Source organism: Cynocephalus volans, chromosome 7 (assembly GCF_027409185.1).
Source record: "Cynocephalus volans isolate mCynVol1 chromosome 7, mCynVol1.pri, whole genome shotgun sequence".
NCBI lineage: Eukaryota > Metazoa > Chordata > Mammalia > Dermoptera > Cynocephalidae > Cynocephalus > Cynocephalus volans.
In genome coordinates this window covers 124,286,915-124,310,018 of record NC_084466.1, presented here as the reverse complement: position 1 = coordinate 124,310,018, position 23,104 = coordinate 124,286,915, and the positions used below count along the sequence as shown (strand labels likewise).

General features: G+C 42.8%; 1 protein-coding gene across 1 annotated transcript in view; it reads right to left on the bottom strand.

Moving 5' to 3' along the window:
- The window catches only part of PLCE1 (phospholipase C epsilon 1), a 272,101-nt gene that overhangs the window by 179,770 nt on the left and 69,227 nt on the right, over nt 1-23,104 (bottom strand). Inside the window, exon 2 of the mRNA XM_063102561.1 lies at nt 1,811-2,099. Within this exon, the coding sequence (XP_062958631.1) occupies nt 1,811-2,099 (289 nt within the window). The remainder of the gene's footprint in view (nt 1-1,810; nt 2,100-23,104) is intronic.

The following is a 23,104-nucleotide window of genomic DNA, read 5'->3' as shown; positions in this document are numbered from 1 at the left end:
GTCTTAGTTGGGGGGCCTGGAGATCTGTCCTTTAGCAATTAATGACGAAGAAAGATCTTTATTGACCTTTGTTTGAGGCTTTACGTTTCAGGCCACTCCATTCATTATGTAGAACATTAACTCCCTCTAAACTTTTTGAACACTTAGATGTTTAGGTAATGGATATGCTATCCACCCTAAGTGAATCATTGTACAATAATATATGCATGTATTGAGACAACACGCTGTACCCCACAAATATGCACAATTAAAAATACATTAAAAAAAAAAACCTTAGAGCCACTTCTACATTAGTTGGCATTAACACTCTGTAGTTTCATATTATTCTTTGATTACCTGATGCATGCAAATTTGCCTCTTCGTTGGGATCATAAACACCTTAAAGGCAAGTAAATCGACTGGAACTTCATTAGGATCTCTCTGAACACCTACACACTGCAGGGCACAGAGTGGATATCTTATAAACACAGGTCGATCAACTCTCAGGATGAGGTCCTGGCATACAGTTACAAGCATTGAAGCAATGTCAATTCCACATGCCAATCTCAGCCCGACTTCCTAGGAAGAGCACTGATGGAGAATGCAAGCTTGGCAATCTCTCGGAGCCACATCAGAGTGGAGAAACTTCGAATCCTATTTGTAAGGAAAACTGCTTACCACCTAGAGACTATAAGCTTCACGAGGGCAGGAATTATGTTTTGTTCTCTTCCCAGTACCTAGCACCTAGCAGGGGCTCGAAAAATACGTTAAATTGATGAAAAATATATGAAACCAAGTTTCTCCCCATTAGCCTCTTGGATCAGTGTTCCCACATCTTGTGTTTTTCTTCATTCATCATTTATCACTAATCCCTAGAAGTTAAGAAGTTAAGGTGACTCTAGAAAACAAACCAACATGGCACCAAACATGGTACACAGGGAAGTGGTGGTGTTCCTCTTAGCCTTGCCCAGAGGGGTGTGGAAGTGGGATAGGAGAGGCTGAGGGTCCAAGAAGAAGGTCACTGGCTCACTAACCCTGGGTCTCAGGGTTTGCTGTGAAGGGACAATAGATACTCTCCTTGAGAGAAATGGCCGGGTGTCAGATAGAGCTCTTGGCAGCCCCTAGGCCATGGAATGCTGCTCTGCATGGTCCCTGTCTGGCTGGCAGCTTCCTGCCAGGGAAGGCTGCCAAGCAGCTTGTGACAGCTGTGCAGTGCACAAGTCTCTCAGGTTCTTTGATGCACTGCCATTTCTGACCTGCTTGTCTGCTACTCATGGGAAGTAGCTGGGAAGTTCAGACGCTGAGGGACCCCATTTTCCATTGGCTTTCATTTTCAGCAGGATGCCTGCCTATCTTGTCCTTTAAGATGGTAGTCACTGGAAGATGGCTCTTGCCTTTTCTGACCCATAGGTAACATACTGATTCAGTGTATGAAGGAGATCTATATTTCACTCTGTTCCTGACCACTGTTGGTTTTTACTGAGACCACATAACCACACTTTTGCTAGCATCTTATCATAGTAATTCACATCTGTCATGGACTACCTCTAGGAGAAATCACCTGTCTGAATAATCAATTAAAAAAATTAAAGATAGCATTTTAGCCATTTACTTCTTTTGAAAAAAAATTCAACCTCTTACTGCTTATTATTTGGAAACTTAAGGGATTTTGGTAAGGGACCACCTTTTTATATTCTTCTCCAAAAGCAGTTACTTTTACATATAGTCACTGATAAGTGAACTCATTTTTCCATCAGCACATGCATAAATGGTAACTTAGATTCTTCTCTGCAGTCAAAGGTGAAAGTTAAAACTGAATTTCAGACATTACCTTTCAGCATCATTCGTCCAGTGGATCCTCCAAAAGAACTGAGAAGGCCACTTCTTGCTCCTAAAGACGTAGTTGCTTCTAGGAGAGAACCGGTGATGTACTGAGATATGGAAGTCCTTTGGAGGGTGGCACGATACTCACATGTGGTGTCTTGGACACACTGCTTTAAGCACGGACCAACAGTAATCCTTCCATGGGCTGTCTCGGAGGGTGGGAGCTTTGTGAAGAAATGGAGAAGAGATCCAACTGTATCTTCTGTTTCTTCTCCCTTTCTCACTGCATTGTAGATCTGTGAATAGCACAAAGTACAGGAAGTATTAATCTAGTTTCTTAGAAAAGCAAATTAACTTGTTGACAGAATGCCAAGATGACTTATTAAGAAAGAAGGCTCAGTCGCTCTAAGCACAAACACTCTTGAGCACTGGACTCATGCATTAACCTGAACATTCTACAGACACCATTTATTTGGAAAAGCTATGTGTAGTTATGAAATAGGCCATTCAAACAACCCTGCTATCAAACAGAGCACTTACAAGCTGTACCAACCAAAAATATATTCAGCTCAAGTTTCTCCTCCTGCTCAACAGAACAAAGCTCTTTTGCAGAGAGACAAGGGCAAACCTTTCCTTTTTGTCCTCTTGGACTCCCAAGAGTGTCCCAGGTCTGTCTGCCTCATGGAACACTTCAGTCTGACATTCATGGGGAAGCTTTTCTCCACGCTCAAACTGAAGTGAGGACGAGAGCATCGTGGGTAAGGAGATTGTCTCTATTTCTCTCTAGGGCATAATCCTCCAATCCATCAGCTGAGATCAAAGTCTTTGAATCCTTTTTTCTCTTCCTCCTTCTTCCCCTCCCACATCCAAAGGATCCATTCCTGTCCTGTCTCTGTCACCATACTTATTTCCTCTCCTTTTATCACCTGAATTCACCAAGAATTAACTCAAGAAGATTAGACTATTAGAACAGGTTTCCAAACATGTCTCCAATCCATTCTCATGCAATTGTTCAACATGCATTACACAGACCCTGCCCCATGCACAGCCTATAAAATTCAGTGCGATGGGTTACACCCTTGCTCTTATGTGTTGCTGGGCAATATCGCCCTAAACTTATTTAGGTGTATTGTGAAGGCAAATAGGGATAGGGAGCTGCAGAGCATAGGACATGATTTTCTTCCCTCAGCTCCAAACCACACACTTAATCCTCAACAAACCAAGTCCCAAGCAAGTCCTTCAGAAGTAAATGCTCTAGAAGCTCAGGGAAAGGAACCCACAGTGAGGTTTGATGGCTAAGGAAGACTTAATAGGGAAATTACGGTTTGACTTGTACCTTGCAAAGCGGTCATGGCTCTAACTGGAGCAGCCGGAAGGCAACTAATGATGTAAGCAAGAGAGAAGAGGCTGGAAAGCACAGAATTTCTTCTAAGGACAGCCAGTAGCTCGGGGCCTTTAGAGCAGATAGTGGGTGTAAGGAGTAACTGGGAAATGAGAAAGGGCCCACAGCCTGATAAAGTAGAGGCTTAAAAGTGAAAGCAAAGAGCTTCAAACCATCAGAGGTGAGCAACCCTTGATGTTTTTTGTTTGTTTGTGTTTAGCAGAGGAATGATGCTAAAAAGGTTTTTTTTTTAAAAAAAAAAAAAAAAAGAAGGAAAGGTTATCCGCCGCCAGTTCCGGGTTGCTGGTGGCTGGCCTGCTTGCTCTACTTGCCCAGCTGCGGTGCTGGCTCAGCAGGCCTCACCGGCTCCCTCATGCATTCCAGCCTCCACATCATGCTTCCACAGATTCCCAGTGGCTCATTCTGTCCCTTATCCAGCTTTCTAAGGTGTTCATCAAAACATCAGACCTACAAGGGATTGCAGGACCGAAGGAGTCCTTGATCATGAAAGTTTGAAAAACTCAGTAAATATTTCCCCTTTTGGACACTGCATAATAGAAAATTATAGACAATTAGAAGGGTCAGAGTAAAGAAATCTGTTTCATTTTGTTATAACTGAGTGTCTGAGTATTTCCCATATTATATGACCATGACTTTTTAAAAAAAGAACAGTTAGTCTGTAGATGCAGTGTTGTACCAAATGATTTGCTCTAATCTGATGGCCTTTTCTTATTCCCATCCTTGACCTCTGTGGAATCTCTGAAATACACAATCACCCATCCTTCTTGAAGTCTTTCCTCTCTTATTCACTGTTCCATCTCCGCCTTATTCTGTGTCTCCCCATAACTGGCCTTCAGGACAGTTATAATGCAATACAGAGGTGCCAAAAGTACCTGATGTAGGGGGATCACAAATTGGTTGGCCATGGGCCAGATTCAGCCAACAGACTGGTTTCATCTGACACACAGTGTTTTAAAATCAGGAAAGTTTACAAACACATTCGAAGTTACAGCATCTCCTGAAAAATGGAACAATCTGGTAACACTGAGCATTCACACGTGCTTTCAGATGGCTAGACCTTCCACCGTTAGATGGAGTACAAGTTCTCCAGCTGGCACCAGTCCACAGCACTCTCTAGTGATCATGCCTGGCCAGTATCTAGTCACCATTAGTATATGTGTTTGTGACCGCTGTCTTAATGAGATATGGATATGGATGTAGATATATACAACAACCAGGTACTGCGCTACTCCGATGTGTCCTGTGTGTGCTCTTGCCTGTGCTAGTTTCTGAGAATACAGGGAAAAAGCCATAGTCAATGCTCTCAAAAGATGCTGCAAGTCACCTTCAAGAGACTATTACTAAACATATATAAATGCTATGTATATATTAAGTAATGACTCAGCATTGCCATCAGCCACTTTTTTCCAAGCCCCCAAACTTGCCGGAAGAAATAAAGGATGAAGTGCTTTAAGAATGAAGCTCTGAGCAGTCATTACCATTGCTAACACCCTCACCACAAAGAACCAGAAAGAGATCAAAAGTTTCTACCAAGATCTGGACTAACACAACACAGTCCCACCAATATGGGCTGAGCGGAATTCAAGGTACTTATGGAAAAATGCTCAAGTGTGGACAAAGTGGTGGTAGACATGACCATGCTCAGGGAACATGTCAAAATTAGGTTATTATCTCTTATTGGATCACCCTTATATAACAAAGAAGAAATCATGGGAAATCCCACATATACATAGTGCAAGAGAAGGCAGTATAGAACAGTCACAAGTGTGGCTCTGGAGCATTGAAGCTTCCCTGCTTCCCAACTGTGTGACCCTGGATATGTTGCTTTGCCATTTTGTACCTCCATTTCCTTTTCTCCCATTTGGGGAAACAATAGAATCTGCCTTATAAGGTTGTGGCTAAAATTACAAGCTTTGATACTTGTAATGTGACTAGAATAGCACCAAGAAATTAGTAAATGCTCATTAAATATTCATTTTTATGATGATCGTAACAATGATGATTGTGATAGACTACAAAAATGGCCATAAATTATTTCCTTTACTCATTTGGGGCTGGCCTTGTGATATGCTTAACCAGTGGGAATTCAGCAAATGTAATACAAGCAGGGTCTTAAAAAATATTTGTGCATTGGAGCACTCTCTCTTGTTGCTTTGGGGAACTCTGCAACAACCATGTGAAGAAGCCCAAGCTATCCTGCGGGAGGATGAGAGACCATGGCCCAGTCACCCCTGTCACCTTGGCTGATAGCCTGCCAACAAGCCAGACACAAGGTGAGGCCATCCTAGACTCTAGACCACCCAATTGTCAGTCCAACCCCCACCATAGGTGTATGAGAGAGCCCAGCAGGGGATCCAGACTAGGAGGACCACCCAGCCAAGTCACAGGCTCATGGGCTAAATAAACTACTGTTGTGAGAAGTCACTAAGTTTTAGGAGTGCTTTGTTACAAAGTAAAAGTTAATTGATGCAATGATGATGTGTCGGACACAACAATAAGTACTTTAATTACATAACAATTGAATCCACACAATTTAGGAGGCTGATTTATTTTAAGTAAGCCTAGGGAGGTAGAGAAATACAGTCAACTTTACACAGCTAGTAAGAGGCTAAGCCAGGATGGAAACCCAGGTTGCTATAGCTCCAACTCCGTGGTCCAGCTTTATCCCTTGCACTACATTTGTCACACTCACAGCCCAACAGTGGGAAAGATCATATTGTTATCTGGCAAGAGGTTTAAGTGATTCTTATACTGCTGCTGCTATTGTTTTTATTCATGATAGTTCCTTTCATGGTCACCCTAAATTATTTTTGAAAATAGTCAAGTTATGACTAATGAATGACCAAATATGTTTCCTTTATATGGAGATATACAGTTTTAAAAATATATAAGATTTATCTCACTTGATTAATGTGGTAATAGAAAGTGCTGAAAACTAGACAGAATACTGCCCTATATGGGCCAATATCTTTCCTGAAAGAAGGCAACATGTCACACACGGCATCCAAGATTGCTAAAAAGCTGTGTGTCCACTCAGTTATTCAACAATTAATATTTACTGAGCACACACCTTGTGCCAAGCCCACTTGCTGAAGATCCAACAGTGAGGAAGAAGAGCTTCATTTTAGTGGAGAAGGCAGACAATAAACAAGAAGACCAAATACGTGAATAAAAACTGCTGAGTATTATATATATAGTCTAGATGTGTTTTGGCTATAGATTCTATAGGATTTGCTGAAGTTGTCAGAAATAAGGAAAGGAAAAGAGTCAAGATTTCTATATTTGGTCATTGTTAAGTTCTTATAGATTTAAGGTTTACATAAAGAACTATAGATCAAGGCTGTAATCAGCACCCCTCACAGCTCCTAGGTTTAACAACCACTGTGAACTGTGAATGGATCCTTTCCACAGAACTATACTCCGCCCATCGTAGCAGGTACCGTGGGATGACATGGCTTGGAGTCATGTGAGCAAAATGTCCTTGATACAATGAAGCTACTTACAGAAAAACAAGCAGTGCTTAGACAACACTTGAAGAAACACTTAAAAAACATTTGCAGTTCCTTGTGACTCAAGAAAGAGAGGTGCCTTGTAGGAACCAACGCTGGGACATGGAGTTCAGGCCCAAAACAAAATAAAACAAACCAACTGAGGATGAAGAGAGCCACGGTAATTCATAAGGAGAGAAAGCCTTTAATGCGCTAAAAGGCATGAAGCAGCCAGACACACCACAGACACAGCAATCACCCAGAAGGAAAGCTCTTCTTATACAGCCAGAAAGAAAAGGCTTTGTCTTGACTTGACTTCTACTGGAGTCAAAGAGGGTATTGTCAAGGGGAGTCAATCTTGTACTTGTTCTGTTACAAAAGCTGTCTTTCTGAAATCACAGTTATGGAAAATTATGATGTTCCAAGATCTGATGGCATAATTTCAGAAATCTTTCAACAGAAAAAGAAAGCTTGTTACTGAGGGGTCTTTTGACTCAAAATAATAACACTTGTAATAATTACATTTATTGAGTGCTCAAAATGAACTAGGCACTGAGCATTGAGATACAATTTCTTTTAAAGCTCAGAACAGCTCTATGAAGAGGTCCTACTGTTACCAGCATTTAAAAATAAGGAACTAATGTGCATACAGCTTGGACTTAGTATCAGGACTCTCCAACTCTAAGCCAGTGCTGTTAACTACCAAACCAAAAAGTTAGGGAATCTTACTAAAGATGTCAAAGGAAGTACTTTCAAGAGAGGGGTAATTGTAGTAATGATCCCTCCATCTCTCTTTGTTTATTGTCTATCCCTCTCACTAGAATGTCAGCTGCATGAGAACTTTATTTCTTTTTTTCATTGCTCTATCTCTAGTGTCTAAAACAGTGCTTGGCATTATAGCTTCTCAATAAATAGTTCTTGACTGAATGGTGAATTTCTCTATTCTATGTCTTCACCAAATACTTGGCTAGAATCCTTCAGTTTTTTTTTAATCTATTGGGATTCATCTGAACCACAGGTGACATTGTATTGTCACCTGCACTGCTGAACACCAGATACAGAAATCAAATGGAATAGCATCAAATCTTTACAAAGTATTCACAATAGTTGTAGCCCAATGAAGCTTTAATTGCTACTAACCAAATGTGGCCAGTCCTGAGAAATTTACCAATAGTTTAACATTATTCCATTAACATTTGCTGATTGGCTTAGAGTCAAGGGTACTTAATTTGATCCATTTTCCATCCTAATTCTTCATAAAAATGATAATTTGGAAGGATCATGGGGCTTAAAAAAAACAGGATATGGATTCATGTATTGACTCCCCTAAATCAATTCAACAAATATTGAGTTGTAGTTATAGAGACTATAGTAAATGCTTGAGAGCAGTGGTTTAAAAAAAACAAAACAAACAAACAAAAAACCCAAAAAACAACAACAGACTCTGTGCTGGAGAGACGCACAGTCTGTTAATAACTTTGTGATGCTGGGCAAATGACTGAAAACTCCTTCCTCCTGCCCCATACCCCCTCCCCCCCGCTCCAGTTTTCTTATCTTTAACATGCAGGGGCCAACCAACACTATCTCCAAGGTCCCTCTTAGTGTTACTGTTCTATGATTCATACTTCCTCAGCTTCTTAAGTGGGGGATGGAGGGTATTAATTAACCTTAATTTTGATGATTATTTTGATTATCATTATTCTTTAATGCTATTAAGTTCTCCTGTTTCCCTCCCTCTAATCAGTGTTCTCCTTCAATATCAGCTGTTATTTCTCACTAGTGACTATACATCCACTTCTAACAGCACGCTTATCCTCTCCATAATGTGATTCTTAAAGTACCGTGAGCTAGAAAAAATAATCACACTTATTTTAACTCTGTGTTAACTGTGAGTTAATAGGTGGCTACCAATGTAGGGGCCTTGCTCATGGCATGAAATGTAAGACTGCTGCACTATGGTTTGGAAACCCCTTTTACTGGTCTCATGGGCTTCTTTCCTAACTTCTGGAATCTAGAAGCAGTGTTCTAGAAGGTTGAAGATGCTGGAAGTTTCGTTGCTGATAGATGTCTGTGTGTAAACAAAATGCAGTGACGTAAGAATGGCCAAATTTCCTGAAGAGTCGACACCAACAGTGAGGTTGTTGGAGGGGGTGGTAGCTTGGCAGCTTGGAGACCTGAGGGGCAAGGATGGGGGGTAGGATTTTGGTAGCAGGCTGCCGTCTCCTCTGCTCTTGAATCCACATTCCATTCAAGTGCCTGTGCACAGAATTCCATTCTACTGAGAGTATTCAGACCATGCACAAGACACTGACCAAAGAGAACTTCAGAGAACCAGAAACTTTAAAGAGCCTGGCTAAGATGGGGCCAATTAACCAGAGCTGTGCAACCGAATTCTGCAGAAAGTAAGCTGAACTTTTATTACTGTAGAAAACATCTAAAAAGGAGAACGTCTCCTAGGTTCCAGCAAGAAACGAGATCATGTTCCTTTCTGTGCACTCTGCAAAACTCTGTGGCACTTCCTGTGAAGTCTATAAATCACTGATTACTCCCTTTCTAGACTGTGAGTTCCCACTGGGGCAGGAACTATTTCTTATTCAACATTTTGTCCCCAGCACAGGCCACATTGCTTAGCACACTGCAGGCAATGAGAAATGGGGCAACGGTGAAATAATTGAAGCCTCAGAGCCATAGTCCTAAAGTGTGGTCCTCCGACGGGCAGCGTCTTCATCATCCAGGAACTTGTTAGAAATGCAAATCCTTGGCCACATCCTGGGCCTACTGAATCAAAAACTCTGGGGCTGGAATGCACTATTCTGTGCTTTAACAAGCCTTCCAGGTGATTCTGATTCCTGCTATAGTTTGTAAACTACTACCTTAGACTTTAAGGAGAACACATCACCTTTCATCTGGGACAGTACTTTTACATATGATCCATCCCACAAACACAACCACATCATCTCCCTTCTAGAATTGGAGCTACTGAGGGCAGGGCCGAATCATCTCTATATCTCCCAAAGCCCCTAGCCCAGAGTCCAGCACAGTGCAAAACTCAAGAAATGCTAACCCTTCATTCAAAGGGGTTTCTCTCGCAGAAATTCCCTGTGGCTGTGAATGTAACACGCTTTTCTCTAAATAATGCTTAATATTTCCAAACATGAATCATGTCTGAGATACTGATTCTAATGGGAATTACCATACAGATGAATCATAGCGTAATGAGAAAACCTGGCTGCCGAGGAAGCCTCTTGAAAAGAAGAAAATCAAATCAGGACAAATGGATTATGTTGTTAGGCCTGTGATGTCAGGCAATGAATTAGGCCCACAGAAGGGACTTAATGGCCTGAACTACCAGGCTCCTTGCAGCTCTAAGGAGCAATGGGTCAATTAATGAATCACATGGGGACAAAGCCCCTGCAAGACAAAAACAAACTTTCACAAATCCCGTAGACTGCACTCCCTGGCTCAGAGGCTTGGGGCGGTGTTTTCACTAAGCTGTGCACATGTAAAGCTGCCCAGGACAGAAAGTTCCTGACGTCCCGCAGCTCTGGGCTGCTGTGTTTCCACAGCAGGTGGAGGGGGACAAGGCCCCCTACAGGAGCAGGCTGTCTGCTTCCTGCACCCCACCCCTTCATTGCCTGATTCCTGCTCACCTTGTTCTGATTTCTAACCTCCCTCCCTCTGCCCAGCTGCAAAGAACCAGTGTTGCCTTTATCTTTATGGATCCAGGGGCCCCTTTCTGCCTGGGCCATTGCTTCTGGACCCACACTACATTTCCCTCCCTTCTCTTAACCTCTTGACTGCCTGAAGATGGGCTGAGGCCTAGGCTGACTACCTAGAACACATTGCTGTAACAAGAGATGGGACAGCAGAGGGAGAGGCCTTAGGCTGAAGTGGAAAGATCTTGGTCTTTCCATCACACTGATCACATTGGACTCTTAGTGCTACCATCTAGTAGCAGTGGGAAAGTAACTCATGGTGGTTTTTTTTTAATGATCACAGGGTTGTTGTATGCAAGGATTCAGAGATAAGATCACTGTGAATTCTGTGTCTACAGCTTCACCAGCCCTGAGTATCCAAGTGGTCATAATAGCATTAGAGCCTAAATCTGCAGAGCTCCAAGGCCATGCCTGCTGTCCTACAGGACCTCAGAAATCTCCCCACACCCAACAGGCATCGCCACCCGCTTCCACCCCTCCTAGTTGTTCACTAGCATACCCAAGGTGGTGGAGCCTCTCCTATGCTCAGGGTAAGGCTGCATCTGTTCTTCCACTTCTGTTCTGTTGAGGTACCTGGATTGGCCTCTGCAGCTGGCCAAGCTCCACCTCCTGGGTTGGAACTGGGGGTGGAGGGAATAACCCTCTCCCAGCCTCCTGCATGTGAACTCATGCAGAAATGTCTGGGTGTTTCCCATGTCAGCTCCACAAACAGCCAAACTCTGGATTCAACTTTGGGGTAGTGAGCTCCATATGCTATAAGTGCAAAGCCTCAGCACAGCACATGGCATGGATGTGACGTTCAATAAATGGGAGCTTATTAATCCTCCTGGTTAATATGGGAGTTATAGTACAAGTCCTCTCTCTCATCCCAGGTTTCCTCCTTTCTCTCACTTCTCTGCTCTCTCTGTCCCTCTAGATTGCTCCAGGAGGTGTTTTCTCCAGCTTCCTCTTGGTCCCATGGTTTCTTCACTCTCAAAATTTCTTAGCCCTCCCCACTTGCATGTCCTCCATTTTGCTTTCTTTTGATTCTCACCCTGTTTTTCCTTGCTCTATCCTGATCTTCCTACCTTCCTCGCCATCGGTCCCTGCCTTCCCTTAATTCTCACTGTCCATCTCTCTCCTCCAATTCATTTATTTTCACTCTCTTTGATTCTGATCCTTTGAGCTTCAGTTCCAGGGCAAGTTCAGTTCCAGGGCAAGGGAAGGGGGTGGGTATGAGGAAGAAGTATTGATTAGGAGGGTCTGCAAGCAGAAACCCTCTTCTAATTATTAGTGGACAGTGTTTATCATTATTGAATGTACTATATTTCTTCTAATGGAAAACTGCAGTGATTTAATTCTTGAAGTTCTTTCCTTCAATGGAAGTCAAGTGAACTGCCACCAGAGAGGAGCTGGGTCCATTCCTCCCCCAAACCCCCAAGGAACAGGAACTCAGTAGTTGAGCTAACACTAGACCCATCCTCAGAAACAGGACCCAGGATAAGTTGGCTTCTGGTCCTGATTGACTGAGCTGCTGCAGGAATAATGGCACCCACTTCAGAGCCTCCTGCCTACCAGTTAAGACTTGATGAGCCATTTAGGACAAACAGTATAAACTTTCAAGTTTCATTTAAGGGCAGAACCAGATTTAACAACTGTTTAGTGAACACACTCCAGGCACAGCAAATGGAATAGCAATGGATGAATAGAAACCACCAGGTTTCCAGGAGCCAGAGTTGTCACCAAATTTAGACAGATCAGGAGGACATGAGGCATGGAAGAGGATTTGTTGGGTCTGGAAGAGAAAAGACAGCAGGGGCCTGGGCAGGATGGAGGAGTTGAGGAAATGTACAGAACAGAAGTATAGCCCAGGCTGGTGGGGAGATCCTGGGGTCCTCCACCCAGAAAAGGGCAATCTCTGGGAGGGCCTAGCAACAACCACACCCCAGGCAGGGATGCCCACCCACCCAAGGGAATCCCCTGAGAAGCTTGCACTGCATCCAATGCAGACATGGACAGAGTCTCTGGCTACATTTTAATTTCTGACGGTTAAGAAATCTATGCCTAAGAGTATCTTCCTTATTTGGTCTCCATTCATTCATTCATTCAACAAATATTTACTGAATGTCTACTTTGTGCCAAATAGCTTGCCAGGAGATGGAGACAAAATGATGAATAAAACAGTTTTGTCTTAAAGAAAGTTAGTGAGTATCAGAGAAGGTGGACAAGATAATGGGCAATTATATTACAGCATGAAGTTCTGCAAAAGTATGAGCACGAAGTGCTCTGGGAACACAGAAGAGGGTCTTAGAAGGCCATGGAGGGCTTCTTCTAGGAGGAAACATCTAAGACACAACCTAAAGACAACAAGAGTTAGCCAGGCAATGGTGAGGGAGGATAAGAGAGGGGGAAATGTTCTGAGCAGAGGGAAAACTGTATGAAAAATAGTTCCATATGGTTGAAGTTAAGAGATTGAACAATGAATCTGGGGAGATAAAAAGGGCCGTACTAAGTCCTTATAAGTGCATAAAATTCTAGCTTAGGACTGTTTCTGTTCACAAATATTTTCTTATCAAACTACCATGGAAGTACAGCTAGAGGGTTATATCGCCTGTGCCTGAGGACATCCCTCACCTTCTGGAGGTGCTAAGAACTGAAGGTGCAACCTCAAACAAGACAAAGTGACATGGTCTCTGCTCTTAAGGCACCAGTGGGATAGAGATGACCACTTCCAAGATTTCTTTTAACTTGGTGGCTTCCTTGCTATTAACAAAAATCAATGAAAGGTTGGTTTCCCTGTTATTAACAAAAACCAATGAAAGGGGATAGGAGAGAGATCACCTGCTTTGTGTGCACTCACAATGTAACAACTTTTGGAGGCATCCCATAGGGTGAGCAGGGACTTAGGACTCTTCTTGTCTAGTTGGAGATATAGATCTAGAAAGTGATAGAATGCCTTGAAGGAAACATCATCTTCCTTTCCACCTTTGGAAGATAGTAGTGGAAAGGTACACCTTCGAGGAGGTTCCAAAATGATGGGGAATTACAAAAAAAAAAAACACAGGTCATGACATTAGAATTGCACTCGAACTCATGAGGATGAGTTGGGCAATCTCCATCAACCCCAGATACAGTGCTTCTGTCCTGTTACAGAGGCGCTCAGCTATGTGAGTGTATGAGCACCTACGTTCAGGGTTAGGATCATACTGAGAAACTGAAGGTCAATTGAAGGTCAAAGACAACTTATTTGGCCTTCAGAGGAGTCAGAGGTACAGGAAAGTTATCATCTTCCACCTCACCTGTGCCTACCCTGTAGTCAGATAAGAAAGATATGATCTCCCTGAGCTGCATTCCAAAGAACTCCATGGAAATTATTAAAAAAAAAAAAAAAAAATCCTAGAGTTGATCAAAACTTTAAAATTTAAGAAAACTTAAGTTAAAAACAAAATATAACTTTTTGCAAAGTTAACGAAACCTTTTTTTAAAAAACCCTTCCAATTTACATTCCCAAAATATGGCATTTTAGCCCTTATATTTTGTAATTTAAAAAGCCTGTTCTGTTGTCTCTACTGAGCTTAAGATTTTTCTTGGCTATCAAAACAAAGAAGTCTTTTGTTGAAAGAATCAGGCGGCAGTGTTTTGGTGAAAAGATTATATATAGAATAATGGTATGAAGCTCTATTGTGTAAAAAGTCAACTTAAGAGCTTTCCCTGTCTCCAGATTCTCTGGGTTTCTTGCAACAATTTAAAATACTCTTGTACATGGCAAAAAAAACCAAAAAAACAAAAAAACTGTCGTCCTTCACTTTGTGGGAGCCCTAAACAGTTGGGTGGTCATTACTTTCCAAGAGCTTATAAACGACACTATGCAGATGTGACTACCCACAATTAAAGGCAGTGTCAATACAATGGTGTGTATACTAACTACAGCTGTTACCAGACTACTGGGATCAACCACTTGTAGGTGTTTCAAGGATTTTCTCTCCTTTGCACCCTCCGTGCTCCAGTGATCCATGGTATACTGGATTGCATACAGTTGGAACTCATGAAATATTCTTGAATTGATTTTAGCTGGCCAGTGGCATTTGCGTGTACCAGTAATGTTAAAGGCAGGGAGCCAGGTCAATGCAGCCAGCATTGGGCATGAGTCCATGGGCGACAGGGTGGGGTTGGGTCACAGAGTCTCACTCTCATCATAGCAGGTAGGAGCCAAAAAAGACAGTGAGTGTGGTGCTGAGCTGGATGAAGGGGATTTCTGATGGGGCCACATCTCTGTTTAAATCCCAGTCATTCTGCAGCTCCTTTGGGTATTAATGGGTGCCTTTTCAGGAGCGAATGTGGGTTCAGCTAGAGGGTTCAGGCCACTTTTTGCTCATGGGGAAGCTCGTTCCTCACACTCTTTTCTCAAGAACTCTTCCTTCCACTACAAGAACTTGAACCTTGCTTAGCCAGTTACTTCATGAGCGTGAAGGAGACAGGAAGGGGGCTCTACTGTGCTCATGATCAGAGGAGAAAGTCCACACACAGGCATGAACACATCACTGTTGACCCTCTCAAGTCTTGCTTATTTGTGACCCTGTAGTGACTATGATATGCTACAAAATAGGAGGCAGAGGCACTGGGGATGGAGAGGGAACAGCTGGAAAACAGGCTCTAGGAAGTCAAGGACACAGGGAGGATACCAGGAGCTCTTTCTTTTCTTGCAATGCCCTTCTCCAAAGGAGCCATTCTTTTGCATTTCTTCACCTGGCATCTATGCAAGGGCAAATGCAATCTCTTTTAGAAGATGAAACATATTCTGTGTGAGGACAAGGGGCATGGCTGTCCCTGGATGGGTGAATCTGGGGTTCCGTCAATTCATCCAACGGTTTTCATCATCAGCTCTTCTACATTTTTCCCTGCACACAGTCCCAGGAATTCTTAAGGTAGACTTGTAACCTCTTCCTATCAATGCCACGGATCCTTTCCCCAATTCCAAAATCAATCAGAAGCCACATACACACAGTTAAACAATCTGTTATTATTATTATTGTCAGACATAAGACATAAAAAGTAAGAAAAGCCAAGTACTGTAGGTAGAGCAGATCAGAGAATAAATGAGATCTAAATTGTGAGCAGCTAAGGAGCAGGGGGTGGTGTGTAGTCAGGGGAGGAGTCTGGTGAGGAGAGAATCACAGAAAAATAAAACATTGAAGCAAGGGATGGAAATCGGGTGGGGCTGGAGGAGCAACTGAGGACAGCATGTCTGAGATGAGTGTGCTGCAGAGACCCCCGCTGCCCACCCCAGTTTTGGACATCAGAACAATTATCACTCTTTATCACTGCCCTATGAAGAGCTCTCTGATAATCAATGACTCAGCCCCACTTCATCGAGTGTCTCTCACATGACCAGGGATGGTCGGGAAGGCAGAGGAGGTAAGAGGGAAAGTTAACTGATGGATGAGGCAGGAGATAATAAGTGAGAAGAGAGAGGCTTGGACAATTGGAGCTTCAGTAGCTCACAGGTGCCAAAGGCACTGGGAACAGGCTGACTTCATTGGGGGCCTAGAATCGTACAAGGACAAAACATGAGACAGGGCATAAGGGAATTAACCTAGTGTGAGGTCTAGTGGACGATAAAATGAGGAAAGAACAGCTGCACTGTTGAACTCTTGATTATCTAGGAATAACGTGGTGATATAATACTAAGCAAAGCTATCTACAAGTGAGGTGCTATGAAGCTTGGTATAAAAACCAAGCATGACAGAAAGTAGAAACAGGAAGGAAACATGGGAAAATCATGGAAATCATGGAAAGAAAATGAATGAACTGAGCCCTGAGGTGGACAAAGCTGCGATGGGAAGGCTGAGGGGAATGTGTTTGTGGGGATGAACGTCTGCTGGCTCTGAAGTGCAGATTTGGATGAGAGATCAGACCGTTAGCCTGAGGCAATGGATAGACACAGTCTCCCCCCTTCCTCATCTGCCCCTGCACATACTGTCTGTCCCCCTCTGTCCCACTGGAAAGGAAGAGAAAAACTGAGAGACCCAATTTGCTCCTGCTTTGGCGAGAGTGTGAAGGTCGAGAGAGAACGGCTTTTTCCTTTCCCTCTGGAGGGTTCACCTTTTAGTCCAGGAGTTGTGATGCTAAATGTCTGAGCATTCTGGCCTGGGGATATCCCTCTGGGCTGGGATTCTGCTATCACTGCAAAGAATTTAATGTTCTAAGGCAGGTCCTACGGAGGCTTTGCAGTTCCCATAGGTCATTGTGACTTCTCTTTTGGTGGCTGCTTCCCAGTGGCCAGGTCATGGGGCCAGGTGGGATGGCCGGTTCTGTGGTGTGTTCACCCACACAGCAGGGAAGACACAGGGAACAGACTCAGAGAGATGCACATTCAGACATGCACGTGTCTGTGCAATTACAAAACTGAACGTGGCCTTCCTAAGGCTTGCTTTATTCAATTATCTTCAGTTGTGGCCCTGCCCCGCTGCACTGTGATTCCTCAGCACGGTCAGCAGACTTCCTCAGTAACCTCTCCCTGTCCGTCCTTCTAGCCTCACCCTCCATCGTACCCTGCTTGAACCCGTTGCTCTTCACCATTCATCCCCTCAACACACCCACACTTCCGTGCCCTGTCACCTCGCGTGCCCTCATCTTCACATGCCTATCAGAATCCTTTCCACTCTATAGGGCAGTCTTAAAGTCACTCCTTAACCAGCCGTAGGACCTGGGGACAGTTTCCTTCTCTGTGCCTCAGTTTCAATGTAATCAAATGGGGATGGATAATTGTGTGATGTATAAATGAATTAATGCAAGGAAAGCAGTCAGAGCAGTGCCTGGGACCCAGCAAGTTTGATGGACGTTCTTGTCTTTTTTTTACCCACGGAATATCCCAGGACATCTGCATGGCTTCTGACCCCATCTACCTCTCTGAACATTCAGGTGCTATTTGGAATACAGCTGATAACTAAATGCTTCCAAGCAGGGTTTACATTATTTTCCTCCCAGTTATTATACCCATTTTGAGCTCTGTCAAGTTTGAAAGGAGTGGGTGGACAGCACTGGCCTTCCTCTCTGCTGTTCCGAATTTACAGACTCAGTGTTAAGTCCTCCCAGTGAACGATACCCCTAGCTTCTTTACAAAATAGCAGCTACATTGAGGTATAATTTACATTCCATACAATTTTCCCATTTAAAGTATATATGCCAATTTTTAATATATTCACAGTTGTGCAGTCGTCAGCACAATTTTTGACCATTTTAATCACCCCAAAAGTAAGTCCCATACCCCTTAGTAGTCATTCTCCATTTCACCCAGCCTCCCCAGCCCTAGGCAGACACCAATTTACTTTCTATCTCTATAGATTTGTCTATTTTGGATATTTCATATAATCCCCTGACTTTTTAAAGAGGCCAAATTCTTCTTCGACTCATCATTAATCCACTTCCGTAAAATACCCAGCCATAGGACTAGGCACATAGTAGGCACCCAACAAATGTTCTGTTGAATGAAAACCAAAACATGGGTTCAATTAAGTTACACATATTTTTTCACATTTCATCTTTGGACCTCATTGGTCCAAAGCAAGGTAGAAATAGGTTAGGAGCAGAGGTGTTATGTTTTTGTTTCCCTAATGCATTGAAAAGCTTAGTTGAGACTACTCAAAGTGAAATTCTAGTGCAGTGGCTCTCAATCCTCACTATACCTTAGTGTCACCTGTGGAACAAAAAATCCTGAGGCCTGAGCCCTGCCCCACCAAATACCACCCCCAATCTGGGGCGGGACCCACAGATCAGTGTCTTTTTAAAAGTTCCCCAAGTGATACTTTGAGCAGCCAGAGTTAGGAACTCTTGTTCCAGTGGAAACAGTCATTCTAAGCAAGAATAACTTATTGAATTCCATCCATGCCCAGCATGATACATAGCCAAAGTTTTCAACTCTGTCTTCAGGGGAATGAATCTCTGAATTTTTAAGAAGGCAATAAAAAACACAACATTCATTTCACAAAAATTTTCTTGATAGCCAACATTACTATTAGACTGAACCATATGAAATTGCTGATATTTGATTGTTTTTAATCTATAAAAATGGAAATTTCATATCATTCAACCTAATTGAATGCATTTATTTCAGGAAATGTGAGACACATATATAATACTGAGTCTGAACCACTCTCTTACTCGTCATTCTTCATCTTCCTGTGCTTCACACATTTTTTATTTTTTGAAAAAGAATATTTCAAGCTTTATTAAGTATATATCTCTACCAGAGGATGGAAAATAAATTAGTCATTACTGGGGACAAAAGCATGAAAATTCACAAACAGATAAAGTAAATGTCAATTTATAGGCAACCTCTACTTTTTGCCACACATTACTTCTGGAAAGCATGTAAATTGTTATAAAGAAAGACATACTTTCCCATAGAAAAAATTTTATGATTACGGATTGTGTTCCTGCCTAGGCCTCCTATAGATCAGAGACATGATCAACAACAGATCATGAAAGCAAAACTGCAACAGCCATAACCTCTATAAACACCTAAAATAATAAATTTACTACCCTGGCACTATTAAATGCCAAAATTTTATTTTACTCATTGATCATTATATTGTCATTTTGAAAGGCAATTGAGTACAACCCATCAAAATTCAAAAAGTGCATATTCTTTGACTCACTCCTAGAGATCCTTCCCATAAGAAAACTGGCTCTGTTTCCCACCCCCCACCCCCACCCCCACCGCAGAACCAAATATAAATGTCTCGGTCCAGACCCCAAGGCCCTGCAGAGTCTCACTAGCCATCCACCTTTCCACCTCCTCGTCCCAGGCCCTGCTCCTTCTCCCCGCAAGCTGAGTACTGCCCCAGGCTCTGAGGACAATCCTGCTGCCTGTCAGGAGGAATTTAAGAAGCTTTAGTTCTCTGGTGCAGGCTCCACAATGTCTAGTCGACTGCATTTCTGCTTTCATTCCCATCTCAGGCTGGGAATTCAGCTTCTACCTCCTTCCTGTGACCAAAACTGCTGTTGTCTCAGTCCCTATGAGCCTTGTTGCTTGCCAGACCCGTTCCTTGCTCCACTTTTTTGTGCAAAGGGCTGACTTCCTCCCATTGAACCCACCCTGTTACCTATTGCCACACTTTTCTGATACCAAATACCTCTCTGGTAAATAAGGCATTTCATGAATGAATTCCTAGAGTTCTACATATTCCGTGTAACAGCCATTGCTACCTCTTGCTGGGTCTCCCAGAGGAGTGGGTATTTGGGAAAGTATCAGCACGTGATTCTTCAACAGTGGTTCTCAATCAAAGTGATTTTGCCTCCCAGGGGACACTTGGCAATGTGTGAAGACATTTTTGGCTGTCACAATTGAGGGCATGCTAGCTCCTGGCATCTCATGTGTGTGGCCAGGGGTGCTGCTAAATGTCCTGCAGTGCACAGAGCCACTCCCACATCTGGCTGAGGTTGAGAAACACTGTTCTAAAGAAATCAAAAGAATATTGTGCTGCACTGCAAACCAAATCAAATGGAAAACTACCAACAGAGAAGAATAATGCTTCTGTTTTCAGTAAAAAACTTTTTCCCTCTCTAGTTATCAAAATTCATGTTCATTATAGAAAAATTAGAAAAGGAAGAAAAGCAAAAGATCCCACTTGATACCACTATCACTGCATATTTTTACGTAGTTGTGATCATATTATACAGTTTATACTCTGCTCTTTCTACATAATGTATGAATCAAGCTTCTCACCATATTACTAAAAGCTCTTTAGACTTCACCTTCATTGCTAGGTGAGATTCCTCCCTGTGATCAAACCACAGTGTAATTAACCATTTTCTTATTAGTGTAAATTTAAGTTGTTTCCAGGTTTTCATGTTGTAAAAGCTGTTGTGATATACATATTTGTGCATAAAACTTTTTCTGCATGTGTGGTTTTCTTCCTTGACAACCCTTAGAAAAGGCCTATACTCCTTATATCATTTGGAAAAGCAAACATGATTTGCTAAAGGATTCTATCGATCAACAAAGCCCATGTGAAATGTTCTCTGGACCCCTGCTCTGCTCCGGTCTAAAAACATACACCAAACCTGCAACCTCAAGAGTCTCTGTTTGAGAAACACCAAAGGAGTCATGAAAAGAAAAAATCCATCCCAGAATTTTCTGAATAGAGCACTGCCATGGATCATGAGAACAAGAATAAAAGGTCTTGTGATTTTTGGCACAGAGAGACAAAACTAATATACTAATATGTCCTTAAGATGGCAGGATTTGCTGGTTACAGAAGCGAGACGATTTTGTCTTTCTTATAAGTATAATGTCATTTTCTGTTCATTAAAGCAGTTTAGCTATTTTTTACTTTATTTTTTAGTCATATTTTCTCTTTATCCCAAGCATTTATTTAGACCTTTGGGAATGTGATATATTTGATGAACATCTTAACAGTTGTTTGTTGGGATAAATCCAGAACATTGTAGAATAAGAACAGGTCAAAAATAAAAATTTCTTTTCTTTAACACCCAGATAGTTTCCCTGTGTTTTAGCAGCTGCTTACAGTATGGCCTCAAAGGAGCAAAAGTTAAACTGTTACTTTCTTCCTGCTCCCAGATTCACAAGGAAACCTATGAGTTTATATAAATCAAAGCAAAATAATGTATCTTGATGTGTAAACTCAAAAGGTGACAGGAAATGGTAACAAGCTGGGAATCAGGGTACCTGGGCTTCTGCTTGTCTATGCCACTAGCAAGCCTGTGATTTAAGACAAGTCACTGATATTTCTAACATTTCAATTGCAGAAAAGGAAGACAAATATGAAACAACATGTGTGAGGTGCTCTTAAGAGACACAGTATAATACTTCCCTAAATGCAATAACATACAAAGTGGGCTGTTTTTGTGTATTACTCTGTGTTACGTTACTGTGCTTTGTGATGTCAACTCAAGGACAAGGACAGAAAACCCAGAACTGAGCAGGTGGGCTGTGGGAATGGAAGGAGCAGGCAGATGTCTGAGTGGGGAATTAGTAGCTCAGAAGCAGGTATCACAGCAGGAGTCAAAAGTCTGTTCCAAGTCCCAGGGCTGGGAACCAGGATATCAGCAATGACGACAGGGGGAATAAAAATGACCTAACATCAGAAGCAACTATGACCACTGACACCACTGTTTACTGAGGGTTTACCATGCTGCATGCACTCTGCAAAGTGTTTTACTTGCATAACCTCACTCAATCCTCCTAACAGCCTGATAGAAGCTGTTACAGAAACGCAGATGAGACAGAGGCTTAGAGAGAGGTGCAGAGTGCTACAGAATCCTACAGCTGCAAAATGGCTAAGCGGAGACTTCAACTTCTGTCTTCTAACTCAGAGCCTAAGGCAAAGACCTGGCAACAGTAGGGGTTAAATAAGTAGCTCCCGGACAGCGCAGAGGAGGGATGCACCTGTGAGTCAGGGATGCGGCTGAGGCTCCTGGCCTACCTGATTCTTCCTTCGGAGTCACATAGCATGTAAAGCCCTTGGAGGCACCACACTGCAGGTGAGCTCCCATCTTGCCTGGGGCAGGATGGGGTGGGGAACAGGAGATCTTACAACTGACTAGGATGTTCTTTCAGAAACAAGGAGCCGTTCGTGTGCTGCACTTGCCTTCTCTTACCTGCCCTCCCTGCCCCACGACTGGGGTCAGGGATGGGCATAAGGCTGGGAGACTGCGGCCTGCATTATGGAAGGGAGAAAAGCAACGGTGGAACCTTGGTCCACGGGGAAAATTTACCACAATGGGGTAGACCCCCAGTTCATCCAGCCCAGGGCTTGTCTCCAATAGTGGAATAAAACAACGAATGCAATGATTTATAGACTTTTTTTCCTTGAATAACGGAACATTTTTTCCCCCAAAGGAAATCTCATGTGGGAAGTCCAGAGCTTACAAAAGAAGGAGAGAGATTCTGGTTTATAGAGAGATAGAGGAAGCTCAGAAGACCATCTTCCCACCCCACCCCACCCCAGTCCACCCCAGATACCTTCACAGACCCTAGGGCTGTAAGCGACCCCTTGACATCAACATGGATGGGTAAGGACCCTCAGCATCCTAACCTCCCTTAGAAATCCAGCAGCAATCCATTGTCATGCGGTTCTCTAAGACCCTTTTTAAAAAAAAAAAAAGAAAGAAATCTATTTAAATTGTCCATCTGTACCATACTTTCGGCTACAGAGTCCACTATTTACTAGTCACTTTTGGGAGTCCCACTTACTACTTTTCTCTCACCCTAAACTTCAAAGATTATCTTTGAAGTAGTTACACTAGAACTATTTATGACTTTAGAAACTTTGTTCACATCCCCCTCCTTCTTTCCAGACAGAACATTCCTAATCTGTTTAGTCTGTGCACTGGGGGATTAAATGCAACAATGTATGTAAAGCACCAAGCAAGGGAGGGCACAGAGGAGTCCAGCAAACACTGTGCCTCTATAGTTCCTTTTTTCATCTCCTTCATCATTTAAAAGGCTCTTCTCTCATTCTGCCTTCCATTGTAACCTTTTGTTCCTTTCTTAATCACACTCATTGCTATGCCCTCCAAAAGGGGGGCAAGATGGGGTCATCTTTACCAACACCCCGACTACTGATACTGCAAGCATCAACCCCGACCAGCATCACGTGAAGCGTCACCATGGGCAGGAGCACACAGAGCTCACTGTTCTCTAAGTAGCCTCTACGTTCTCTTGATAGGACTATGGTAGCAAAGAAACCTTG